This window comes from Myxocyprinus asiaticus, chromosome 24 (genome assembly GCF_019703515.2).
Source record: "Myxocyprinus asiaticus isolate MX2 ecotype Aquarium Trade chromosome 24, UBuf_Myxa_2, whole genome shotgun sequence".
In the NCBI taxonomy this organism is placed as follows: domain Eukaryota; kingdom Metazoa; phylum Chordata; class Actinopteri; order Cypriniformes; family Catostomidae; genus Myxocyprinus; species Myxocyprinus asiaticus.
The window spans coordinates 41,934,821-41,947,476 of NC_059367.1; the positions used below are offsets into that span (position 1 = coordinate 41,934,821).

The following is a 12,656-nucleotide window of genomic DNA, read 5'->3' on the forward strand; positions in this document are numbered from 1 at the left end:
GCCGAAGCACCCAGGGGCGTTCTCTGCAGTGCACCAGTGCAGAGGAGGGAGAAGCCGCTGAAATGCTCCGTCAGATCCAGCAGAGGTGAATGAACAGTCATGAGAATTCAGCTCAATGAGCATGACCGTTTGGCTTCGAATAGAAAATCTGAATGAGTGGTTGCATACCAGCTCCTTTTATACCGGTATGTCCGGGGGAGTGGCATGCAAATACCACTCGGCAATTTTCATTGGCCTTTTATCAAAGACCAGAGGTGTTTCAGGCTCCCAAGAGTGACCCCTAGTGTCACTACATCGACACAATGTTGAGTGAGTGACAGATAGGGAACTATGTGCAATACACAGTTTAGTCTTTCTTATATTTATCCAACACATCCAACCTCTTCTGCCATTTCATTCCTCTGAGAAAGAAAAAAAACCCCAAAAAAACAAAAAACATTTGCACTGTACATAACAGATTTGATTTTGCACTATACATAACAGATAACAGATTGTATTAGATTTGCACTATCCATGTGTATGAGTGTATGTATATATGTGTGTGTGTCTGTATACATGTGTATAATTAGTTTTATTTTTTATTATTATCTATGTCTTGCTGCTGTTTTTGTATTGTTTTTGTATTGTTGTACACTGGAAGCTCCTGTCACCAAGACAAATTCCTTGTATGTGTAAGCATACTTGGCAATAAAGCTGATTCTGATTCTGATGTGCCCCATGCTGATACTAACTTTGACCTTGTCTTTGTTATTAAGAACCTTAAAAAGCTAGTCAATCTGTAAACAAACTGTTCAACACCATCTGCAAACACTCATAGATTTCAGTGCACAGTTGTACTACAAAATGATCTTTTCCTTCTGTCTGAACAATGCTTTCATACTGAAACCAGTGATTAAACGGTTGGCTTGCAGTAATGGAAAATCTGAGATAGCAATCAAGTACAATCTACTCTGGTAGACTTAAATAATTTTTAAAACAACATTTAGGCTACCTTACTTCCCCGCAGTCTCTTATATCATGAGGAGCTTAAACAACCTGCTCTCACAATGAACTCATAATAATTCATATAATTTGGCAGTGTTGCCAGATCTCATAAGAGAAACAAGCAAACTTTCCCAAAACTACAAGCCCAAAATATGCAACTTATCTTTCTAATATAAGTGAAAATATGTATCAGCAACCTAGAAAAAAAGCAACCAGCAACTGACCATTTTTATAAGCGACTTTATGAAAAAACAAGCCCCAAGTGGACATGGCAACACTGCCATTTGGGAAAATCATAAAATATATTAATGGGCCCGTACAAACACATACAAGTTTTACTCCAATTGATCACTCCAACATGATCATATGGGATATCAGCTTGCCGCTTCCCAATGTTCATGTACCCTGAAATCAAACCCGTGATAGCATGTTGCACGTGCAATCTCCGATACATGTGTTCTGGTCCTGTGGAAACCAAAAAGTAATTGCGTTCACATAAACAATGGTGAGTGTGATTCATATGTTGCATTTCTGCCCTAAAATGACATTTTTTAATCCACTGACAGTTAGGTTTAGTGTTGGAGTTTTGTTTGGGGGTAGAGTTGACTGTAATTTACAACTAAAAATACATTTCACTTTTGGCAATACTTTCGACCTACTATCGCCAAATTCATAGTGTGATTAGTTGAATAGTCTGTCTAAAATCCGCACACAAATGTAACTGTGAATGTATTTGTGCAACAATAAGAATAAGCTCAAAGGAAAGCTCAGTCAATTCAGCAGCAAACCAAACTATCATATAAAAATCACAATGCTTCAAATGATTGCTTGCTGAGATGTTGGTTTGTTACTAAGAGGCAGGTTTGACAGATAAAAATGTGACCAGAGTGCAACTGGTTCCATCTATACTAAAAAAAAAAAAAAAAAAAACTGAAAATGTGTTTCCTTAATAAGCTATTTCTATCTGAGCTAACTTTTAAAAAAGACTTTCATTGTAAACAAATGTAGTCAGGTATTATATATTAACACAATAAGGTACAAGAGGCTGTTCTATATCATGAATATAATTGCAGCTAAAGTGCATTGTAAGGCATGACATGCAACAGAGGCCATATATTCACAGTATAGCATGGGCTCAAATGCTTTATTGTTTTTATTACATGTTTACTGTATTAAGGACACAAATTTCCATTAAAAAGAAATACAACTTTTTCCCATACTTTTCCATCCAGAAATTTGCCTTCCTTGGTACTTAACTCTGATTTAGATTTTAAACCTTTCTAGATTTTCCTTCTTCACTTCCAACTGAGCTAAAAGCTGTTGATCCACTGATAGTAAATCTAAATTTTTTACTTTTAATAGAATATTATTACAATGGAGATCATGAATAATGGCAAAATATACATATACTGTAGTATTTAATCTTCATGTGTCCAGTGAGGGAGCTATTTTTTGCCTATGATTCTTTGCTAATGGAAAACATGTAAATATCCTGCTGTGTAGCACCATTAGACAAGCTGCTGTGGAAACCAATTAGAGAAGCAATTCTCTCACCATGGTAATGGCAGAATCCCTGCATGGTTGTCATAGCAACCGGCTTGTATGGATGACTTCAACAGAGTGTAAAAAGCAAATGCTGTTCCCAAAAGCAGTCTGTCGGAATTCATCCCCCTCTTTCTGCTGATTTGGTATAGTTCAGTCTTACATTATTTTGTGTGTGTGTTAAAAAAATGCAGGTGAAACAGCTCTCATTTATCTGCTATATAAGTCTTTGAATTGCCACCTTGCAGAATATGTTAAAATTAGTTATCAGGATGGACCTGTGCATGCCACCAATGTGTTTTGAGCAGTTAAAGTCAAAGATTTTAAAGTACTTGGTGCATTAAAGGAAAACATTAAGATTTGAAAGTATAAATAGGACATTTATTAACTGTTGTGCTTTAAATAAAACATTAGGAATAGCTGCCCTAGCCTGGTAGGATGAAATGACTTTAATGAGAGTAGCAGGAAAGAACCAATTCCACAGGGTTTCCACAGTCATGGAAAACCATGAAGTATCAGAACATTTTTAAATTATAAATTCTAGGTCTGCATGGAAAATTCATGGAAATAACTGTAATGAAATCTTAAAAAGTAACAGAAATTGCTATCATCAATATAAATGTTCGTAGATATGCATTAATCGGCTAGAAAGTGCTCTTTGTGAGTGCTACCTCTTTAAAATAATTTTTATATCTCCATATCCAGCAATCACAAATGACTGAAAAAGTCATGAAAAAGTCATAAAAAAACAAAACAATACAAAAACAAAGCATTGTCAAAATATATGGGAAACCTGATTCCAGCTCTCCATCTGCAGACTATCCAGGGATGAGTTTCCTAAAAGCATCGTTAGCCAACTATTTTCGCAAGTTCCATCATCGATCAATGTAAGCGCAGCGTAGTTCTAGCGGGAAGACTAGCAGCTGTACATCATCGCACCATTAGCTAGGTAACTCCTAGCCAATCACATGTAAGCCATTGCTTTATAAGTCTGCTCACATTCTATCACATTGCTGTTTCAGTTGTGCTAACACGGCAACCTCCACCACCCCACCACCAGTCGAGTCCCGTCCTGCACAGGGGTAGGATCCTCGTCCCTGCCTCCTATCTCTGGCAGGATATGACGGTTCCGAGTACAACTTCTTCGGACCGCCAGACGGGGCTTACGCCAAAGAGAGACATTACATTTTCTGTTTTATATTCATCAAATAAATGTCATGAATTTCACTCAAGTCTGCAAGTCTTCCTGATAGAAATGTTTTGGTGTTTCCTGAAACTGTAAATCCATCGAACAATCGTAAACAGCATCACAAAGTTGTGTGGTTGGAACTACAGCTCTTTACTTGTGGTTAAAAGCATAGTTTCTTATTAGTTTGGCTTCTATATCTTTCATTCTGTCAAGACTTTGACCACGTTTACATGCATTTCAGAAAATTATTTATTATGGGGTTTTGCAGAAAGCATCACGTAAGCACGAGTGCAGCCTTTTAAGGAATTAAAGGCTGTTAAGAGAACGCACTTTATCACACACAATTTCTGTCAGAGAACGCGGCTTTTACAGTATGTGTTTATGTTAACGCATAAGTGTCACGTTAATATATTTTTGAAGAGTGCGCATGTGGGTGTGCTCAAGGGGAACACCGAAGTCTTATATAGAGGGAAACCTATCTATTTCATCTGCATCTGTCGCATTACACCACTTTTGTGTCTTTAGAAGCATTCTTGCATTAAAAGGCTTTCTGGTGTGTGTGTAAATGAGCTATTACTGTATAATTTAATGTTTGTTATTACTCCACCCCCTGAGCAACATCATTAATGACAGCTCAACCAACGGGGTTCGAACGATGGATGTGCGGCATATAGTTACTACGGTTTTGGGAAACATTCGTGAGCTAGTTAATTTCTACAACGATGCATTGTACTATGGTGGTTACGCAGTGAGTTATGTCGTTTTACGGGAAACGCACCCCAGATTGGTTTTCAGTATATTAAGAAGAGATGCATCATTCTACTTAGGCTGTTCTATAGAAAATGGTAACGGTAGTCTATCATAATCGGGGCCATAAAAAAATTTAGTGGGGCCTTGGATAAAATTATATGACCCATTTACTGGGCCCCCTTTGGCCGAGTCTAACACATTTGTGTTCTGTTGCAATTGAAATGGAAAGTTATGTATGTGAGGTATTTATTATTTTTTTTTTTATGTATGTAAGGTTTCAGATTACTCTTAATTTGTCAAATTATGATATACCATTCCTCAAAATACATTTATTGGAGTGCATTTGGCGGAATATGCAACACTTACAGTGCTGAGAGTAAAACGCAAGCTTTGCATCTAATTTGTAATTTGTTATAAAATCTCAAATCTCAAGTGTGAAATTGAGCTAAGCGGAACTGCAAAAATAAACACTGTTTATTATATCACTGTTGGAGTGATTCTAGAAAACTCCCACTGTCTTCCATTGGTTGAACAACCAGATAGTCCTGCTGCAAACTCAATAGGCGCTTTTCCACCATCATGCCAAATGGTACTCGTTGTGGAGCCGTGCCTTTCCGTACCGATCTAGGATTGCTGGCACGGTTACTGTTTCTGTGGTACTGTGAAATCAGGATTAGAATGGACTGACTGTGCAAGTGACCAATCGTGAGTTGCCACATTAATAAAGGCATTTCCAACAGCACGGTTCTTTGTACTGAGTATGGTTAGCAAACCATGCTAAGAAAACAGGCCAGGAAAGGTTTCTACTATACCAAACCATGCTCAAGTGGAAATGCAACTGAAACCATTACTCAGCATGCTCAGAACCATTTGGCCTGATGGTGGAAAAGAGATTTATGTTGCTGTGTTTTGATAGTGTCACTGAGGCACAGTGTAAACACTTTCAGGTGAAATTAACCTAAGAAATGGCTCATAGTTCAATCTGCATATTAAGCTGGGATACGACAATGAATAAAAATAAATAAATAAATAAAAAAAATTACACAGCTTTAAAAGCAGAATTTCCTTCTGTTTGGTATGTCATTATCCCACTCATTGATAGTTTCATTAATTCAAGCTTTTGCCATTCTTTGTGACGGTCTTAATTGTGTACTTATCCACTCAAGCGCGTGCTTTTCCTCTCTGAAATCTCTCTTGTGTCTAATAAACACAGCCTACCCAAAATAGACTCACTTGCTCTTTAGAGAGCAAAACAGCTTCACTATGAGATGCCGAAGTCTCCATGACAACGCCAGAAATTTAGTGGCAAAATGTCACTTCAGTTCATCTGAAGACATGGTCTTTTTAGTTGATTGAACACTTTGCAACTAATTTAGTTTAACAAATGAATGAATGAATGAATGAATAATTTTTTATGTGTAGTAGCAACTGCACTTAAAAAAATAAACTATTTTTAAGATTTACACATTTATTTTTTATGACAACTTATCAAGTATTTAAATAAAAAAGTATTTAAGTTTAATTGGCTTAATTCAAAATATGTATATTATATAAAGATCACTCCTTTCCGTTTAATTGAAATTTGTCATAAAATTGAAATGTGTGAATTTTAAAAATACCCTGAAATATATATACAGTGTGTGTGTATATATATATATATATACACACACACACACTACCGGTCAAAATTTTGAAACACTTACTCATTCTTTATTATATTTTTTTTTTTTCTTCACATTTTAGAATAATAGTAAAATCATTAAAACTATGGAATAACATAAATGGAACTATGGGAATTATGTTGTGACTAAACAAAATCCAAAATAAATCAAAACTGTGTTATATTTTAGCATCTTCAAAGTAGTCACCTAGAATTTGCAGACATGTACTCTTGACATTTTCTCAACCAACTTCTTGAGGTATCACCCTGGGATGCTTTTTAAACAGTATTGAAGGAGTTCCCATCTATGTTGGGCACTTATTGGCTGCTTTTCTTTATTATTTGGTCCAAGTCATCAATTTCAAAAACTTTTTGTTTATATATTATTTTAGATTTATAATGAAATAAATTAATATGGTGGCACAATTATATTTTTGTCTACAAAACTATTTTTCAAACATTTAAGCATACACCTTCAGATCAAGAGATTTTTAAGATCATGAGAAACATTTCGGTCAAGTATTTCAAAACGTTTGACCGGTAGTGTGTATATATATATATATATATATATATATATATATATATACACACACAGTGCATCCGGAAAGTATTCACAGCGCTTCACTTTTTCCACATTTTGTTATGTTACAGCCTTATTCCAAAATGGATTAAATTCATTATTTTCCTCAAAATTCTACAAACAATACCCCATAATGACAACGTGAAAGAAGTTTGTTTGAAATCTTTGCAAATTTATTAAAAACAAAAAAAGAAAAAAAAAAAAATCACATGTACATAAGTATACACAGCCATTGCTCAATACTTTGTTGAAGCACCTTTTGCACCAATTACAGCCTCAAGTCTTTGAGTATGATGCTACAAGCTTGGCACACCTATTTTTGGGCAGTTTCTCCCATTCTTCTTTGCATGACCACTCAAACCCTATCAGGTTGGATGGGGAGCGTCGGTGCACAGCCATTTGCAGATCTCTCCAGAGATGTTCAATAGGGTTCAAGTCTGCTCTCTGGCTGGGCCACTCAAGGACATTCACAGAGTTGTCCCGGAGCCACTCCTTTGTTATCTTGGCTGTGTGCTTAGGGTCATTGTCCTGTTGGAAGATGAACCTTCACCCCAGTCTGAGGTCCAGAGTGCTCTGGAGCAGGTTTTCATCAAGGATGTCTCTGTACATTGCTGCATTCATCTTTCCCTCGATCCTGACTAGTCACCCAGTTCCTGCCGCTGAAAAAACATCCCCAAAGCATGATGCTGCCACCACCATGCTTCACTGTAGGGATGGTATTGGTCAGGCGATGAGCGGTGCCTGGTTTCCTCCAGGCGTGACGCTTGCCATTGAGGCCAAAGAGTTCAGTCTTTGTTTCTCATGGTCTGAGAGTCCTTCAGGTGCCTTTTGGCAAACTCTAGGCGGGCTGTCATGTGCCTTTTACTGAGGAGTGGCTTCCGTCTGGCCACTCTACCATACAGGCCTGATTGGTGGAGTGCTGCATAGATGGTTGTTCTTCTGGAAGGTTCTCCTCTCTCCACAGAGAAACGCTGGAGCTCTGTCAGAGTGACCATCGGGTTCTTGGTCACCTCCCTGACTAAGACCTTTCTCCCCCGATCACTCAGTTTGGCCAGGCGGCCAGCTCTAGGAAGAGTCCTGGTGGTTCCAAACTTCTTCCATTTACGGATGATGGAGGCCACTGTGCTCATTGGGACCTTCAATGCTGCAGAAATTTTTCTGTACCCTTCCCCAGATCTGTGCCTCGATACAATCCTGTCTCGGAGGTCTACAGACAATTCCTTGGACTTCATGGCTTGGTTTGTGCTCTGACGTGCACTGTTAACTGTGGGACCTTATATAGACAGGTGTGTGCCTTTCCAAATCATGTCCAATCAACTGAATTTACCACAGGTGGACTCCAATCAAGTTGTAGAAACATCTCAAGGATGATCAGTGGAAACAGGATGCTTATGTACATGTGATTTGTTTCGTTTTTTATTTTTAATACATTTGCAAAGATTTCAAACAAACTTCTTTCACGTTGTCATTATGGGGTATTGTTTGTAGAATTTTGAGGAAAATAATGAATTTAATCCATTTTGGAATAAGGCTGTAACATAACAAAATGTGGAAAAAGTGAAGCGCTGTGAATACTATCCGGATGCATTGTATATATATTTACCATTTATAGGTTTGTGTTTGGAGGTGTGTGGAAGTGATATTAGGGAGGCCAGCAAAGGTCTGTGTGGGTCCTAATGCCCCAGTATTGTGACGGGGACACTATACTGTAAAAAAGGCACCGTCCTTCGGATGAGAAGTTAAACCGAGGTCCTGACTCTCTTTGGTCATTAAAATCCCAGGGCACTTCTCGTAAAAAGTAGGGGTGTAACCCCGTTGTCTTGGCTAAATTCCTCCCATTGGCCCTTATCAATCATGGCCTCCTAATAATCCCCATCCATTAATTGGCTCTATAACTCTCTCCACCAATAGCTGGTGTGTGGTGAGCATACTGGCACACTATGGCTGCTGTCGCATCATTCAGGTGGATGCTGCACCCTGGTAGTGGTTGAGGAGAGTCCCCTGTTCACTGTGTAAAGCACTTTGAGTGTAGTATCAGAAAAGCGCCATATAAATGTAACGTTCAATGTTCAAGTTTGAGTAAAATTAACATTTTTGTTTTATTCTATAAAGTACTGACAACATTTCTCACAAATTCCAAATAAAAATATTGTCATTTAGAACATTTATTTGCAGAAAATGACAACTGGTCAAAATAACAAAAAAGATTCATGCGTCCTTCACAAAGACTAATCTGCCCGATTCCAGCCTTGCTGAAGCACCCCCAGATCATGACTGATCCTCCACCAAATTTCACAGTGGGTGTGAGACACTGTGGCTTGTAGGCCTCTCCAGGTCTCCGTCTAACCATTAGATGACCAGGTGGAGTATCGGTGATGATCTGGGGGTGCTTCAGCAAGGCTGGAATCGGGCAGATTCGTCTTTGTGAAGGATGCATGAATCAAGCCATGTACAAGGTTATCCTGGAAGAAAACTTGCTTCCTTCTGCTCTGACAATGTTCCCCAACACTGAGGATTGGTTTTCCAGCAGGACAATACTCCATGCCACACAACCAGGCCAATAAAGGTGTGGATAGAGGACCACCAGATCAAGACCCTGTCATGGCCAGCCCAATCTCCATTGAAAACTTCTGGAAGTGATCAAGAGGAAGATGGATGGTCACAAGCCATCAAACAAAGTCGAGCTGCTTTGAACTTTTGCGCTAGGAGTGGCATAAAGTCACCCAACAGCAATGTGAAAGACTGGTAGAGAGCATGCCAAGACGCATGAAAGCTGTGATTGAAAATCAGGGTTATTCTACCAAATATTGATTTCTGAAGTTAAAACATTAGTATTGTGTTGTTTAAAAATGAATATGAACTTGTTTTCTTTGCATTATTTGAGGTCTGAAAACACTGCATCTTTTCTGTTATTTTGACCAATTGTCATTTTCTGCAAATAAATGCTCTAAATGACAATACTTTTATTTGGAATTTGGGATAAATGTTGTCAGTAGTTTATAGAATAAAACAAAAATGTTCATTTTACTCAAACATAGGCCTTGGTTTATGGTGTCAGACAAAACCACAGTCTATTTCCAGTATATTTTAGAATGTAAATCTTTTCATTACCCTACAATGGAGATATGACAGATGTGTTCATGTGTTTTCAGTATCTGTTTATTAAGGGGGGCCTGGGAAGCTCAGCGAGTATTGACGCTGAATACCACCCCTGGAGTCACGAGTTCAAATCCAGGGTGTGCTGAGTGACTCCAGCCTGGTCTCCTAAGCAACCAAATTGGCCCGGTTGCTAGGGAGGGTAGAGTCACATGGGGTAACCTCCTCGTGGTTACAATTAATGGTTCTTGCTCTCAGTGTGGTTCATTGTAAGCTGTGCGTGGATCGCGGAGAGTAGCATGAGCCTCCACATGCTGGGAGTCTCCGCGGTGTCAAGCACAATGAACCATGTGATAAGATGCACAGATTGACTGTCTCAGAAGCAGAGGCAACTGAGACTTGTCCTCTGCCACCCGGTTTGAGGTGAGTAACCGTGCCACCACGAGGACCTACTAAGTAGTGGGAATTGGGCATTCCAAATTGGGAGAAAACAGGATAAAAATCAATATACTGTTTATTAAGAAAAAAAATTTTGGTCAAAGTTGTCCATGTTAGGCGTCTTGGTTTAGGTCTGAGTTTTGGAGAGGCTAGTCTTGACTCCATCTATAATGAGGCAATCACTTTGTTTTGTAGGAGCCAAAAAATGGACCAACAAGGCAACGCTATGGTATGTCCCCCTCTCTCTTCAAAATGTGGCTAAAATCATTGAAGTTCCTCCTATTGAGGTAAGTCTTTGCATCAAGGAACATAATTTATTTTGTGACATAATAACAAAGTTTGGATTAAGCCACATTTTTTTAATTTGTCTAGTTTACAAAATTATATACAGTGTGTGTATATATCCATATGTTTGCTAAAGTGTGTTTGTATCTATCACAGTACTCCAGCCCAGAGCAGGAGGAAGCAGGTAAAAAGAGATATGAGGCTCAGAAACTAGAGCGGTTGGAGACAAAAGAGAGGAACGGTGAGGTCATCACACACGTCTCTCTTCCAGGTAACACGCCATTACACTCACTGCTACACTAGAAAAATCCATGTGTGAAATTCATTTGAACTGAAATCATTGTTCAGAACGAGACACACTGATCACATGACTGCATGTGATTGTAATGTGTTCAGTGACCCTTAATTTTTTTTTTTTTTTTTTGTGTGTGTGTAACCTAATGTAGTCATTTTGATTCAGTGATTCTAAGTAACATTTTGATGTGGATAAAATCATTTGATGAAAATCAATTAATTTAGATGTTAACGCTAATTTTTTAGTATTACATACTGTTAAATTTGTTAAATGTTTTTTATTTTGACTCTTAAAAACATCTGTGTTTAGGTTGGCTCTATCATTTTAAATCAAGTACCTCATCAAGTACAATGTTTAGGTTATTTGACACAATTTACAGTGAACAATGGTATTACAATGGCACTTTCTGGTACTAGTTTTGTGAGTGGTTGAACTGTTTGTTTGAAGCTTCTGTCAGTCAAGGTTTTATGACATGTCACCCTGATTTCATTTTATGTTATTTAACTCTAATGCTGCACAGATAGGCACACAAAAGGTATGTCAATTTTTTTTCCACTGAAAGTGTTATGAAGTAAATTGTCAAATATCAGTGCACAAAGAATGCATTCTGGGTTTTTTTTTTTTTTAACACGTTTCCTATTTATTTTTTAAGATGAGGGGTTTTGGGTGATATCATGCAGTTACACATAGCACAGTTCTTTATTATTATGGAAGCCGAGTTCCGCCTCAAAAAAATTATTATATATATATATATATATATATATATATATATATATATATATATATATATATATATATATAATGTATATATAGTGTTTTGGTAAATCAATATTATGAGATAAAAGTCATAATTGTGAGATGCTAAGTCATAATTTTGAGATGCTAAGTCATATTTATGAGATACTCAGTTAAAATTATGAAAAAAAGTCATTTTTAAGATATTAAGCCAAAATTATGAGATGCTAAGTCATAATTATTAGATACTAAGTCATCATTTTGAGATAAAAAGTAGTGCTGTCAGTCGATTAAAATCATGATTTAATCACAATTAATCAAATTGTTTTTGTAGTTAATCACAATTAATCGCATATTTTTAAAGTGCTGAAATTTTACACTATGCACAAATGAGCCAAAACATTATGACCACTCACAGGTGAAGTGAATAACGTTGATCATCTCCTAACAAGGCCACCTGTCAAGGTCTGGGTAGATTAGATGGTAAGCGAACAATCAGTTCTCATGGTCAACGTGTTGAACGGAGGAGAAATAGGCAGAAGTAAAGACCTGAGTGACTTTGACAAGGGCCAAACTGTTATGGCCAGATGCCTGGGTCAGAGCATCTCTGAAATGGCCAGGCTTGTGTGGTGCTCACGGTTAGCAGTGGTGAGTACCTACCAACAGTGGTCCAAGGAGGGACAAACCGACGACAGGGTGTTGGGTGCCCAAGGCTCATCGATGCGTGAGGGCAACGAAGGCTATCCCTTCTGGTCTGAACAGACAGAAGGTCTACTGTGGCACAAGTCACAGAATATTTTAATGATGGTTACGGGAGGAATGTGTCACAACACATAGAGCATCGCACCCTGCTGCATATTGGGCTGCGTAGCCGCAGACCAATCTGAGTGCCCATGATGACCCCTGTTCACCGTCGAAAGTGCCTACAATGGGCACGCTAGCGTCGGAACTAGACCTTGGAGCAGTGGAAGAAGGTTACCTGGTCCGATGAGTCCTGTTTTCTTTTACATCAAGTGGACAGCTATGTATGTGCGCGCTGTTTACCTGGGGAAGTGATGGCACCAGGATGCACTGTGGGAAGACGACAAGCCGGTGGAGGGAG

The 12,656-nt window shown here is 38.2% G+C and overlaps 1 protein-coding gene across 4 annotated transcripts in view; it reads left to right on the plus strand.

The window, feature by feature from the left end:
* Nucleotides 1-12,656, plus strand: part of LOC127415186 (cytosolic acyl coenzyme A thioester hydrolase-like) — a 153,010-nt gene that overhangs the window by 52,709 nt on the left and 87,645 nt on the right. For all 4 annotated transcript variants that reach the window (XM_051653819.1, XM_051653821.1, XM_051653820.1 and 1 more), the window contains 2 exons: nucleotides 10,435-10,526; nucleotides 10,681-10,795. In XM_051653819.1, the coding sequence (XP_051509779.1) occupies nucleotides 10,435-10,526; nucleotides 10,681-10,795 (207 nt within the window). The remainder of the gene's footprint in view (nucleotides 1-10,434; nucleotides 10,527-10,680; nucleotides 10,796-12,656) is intronic.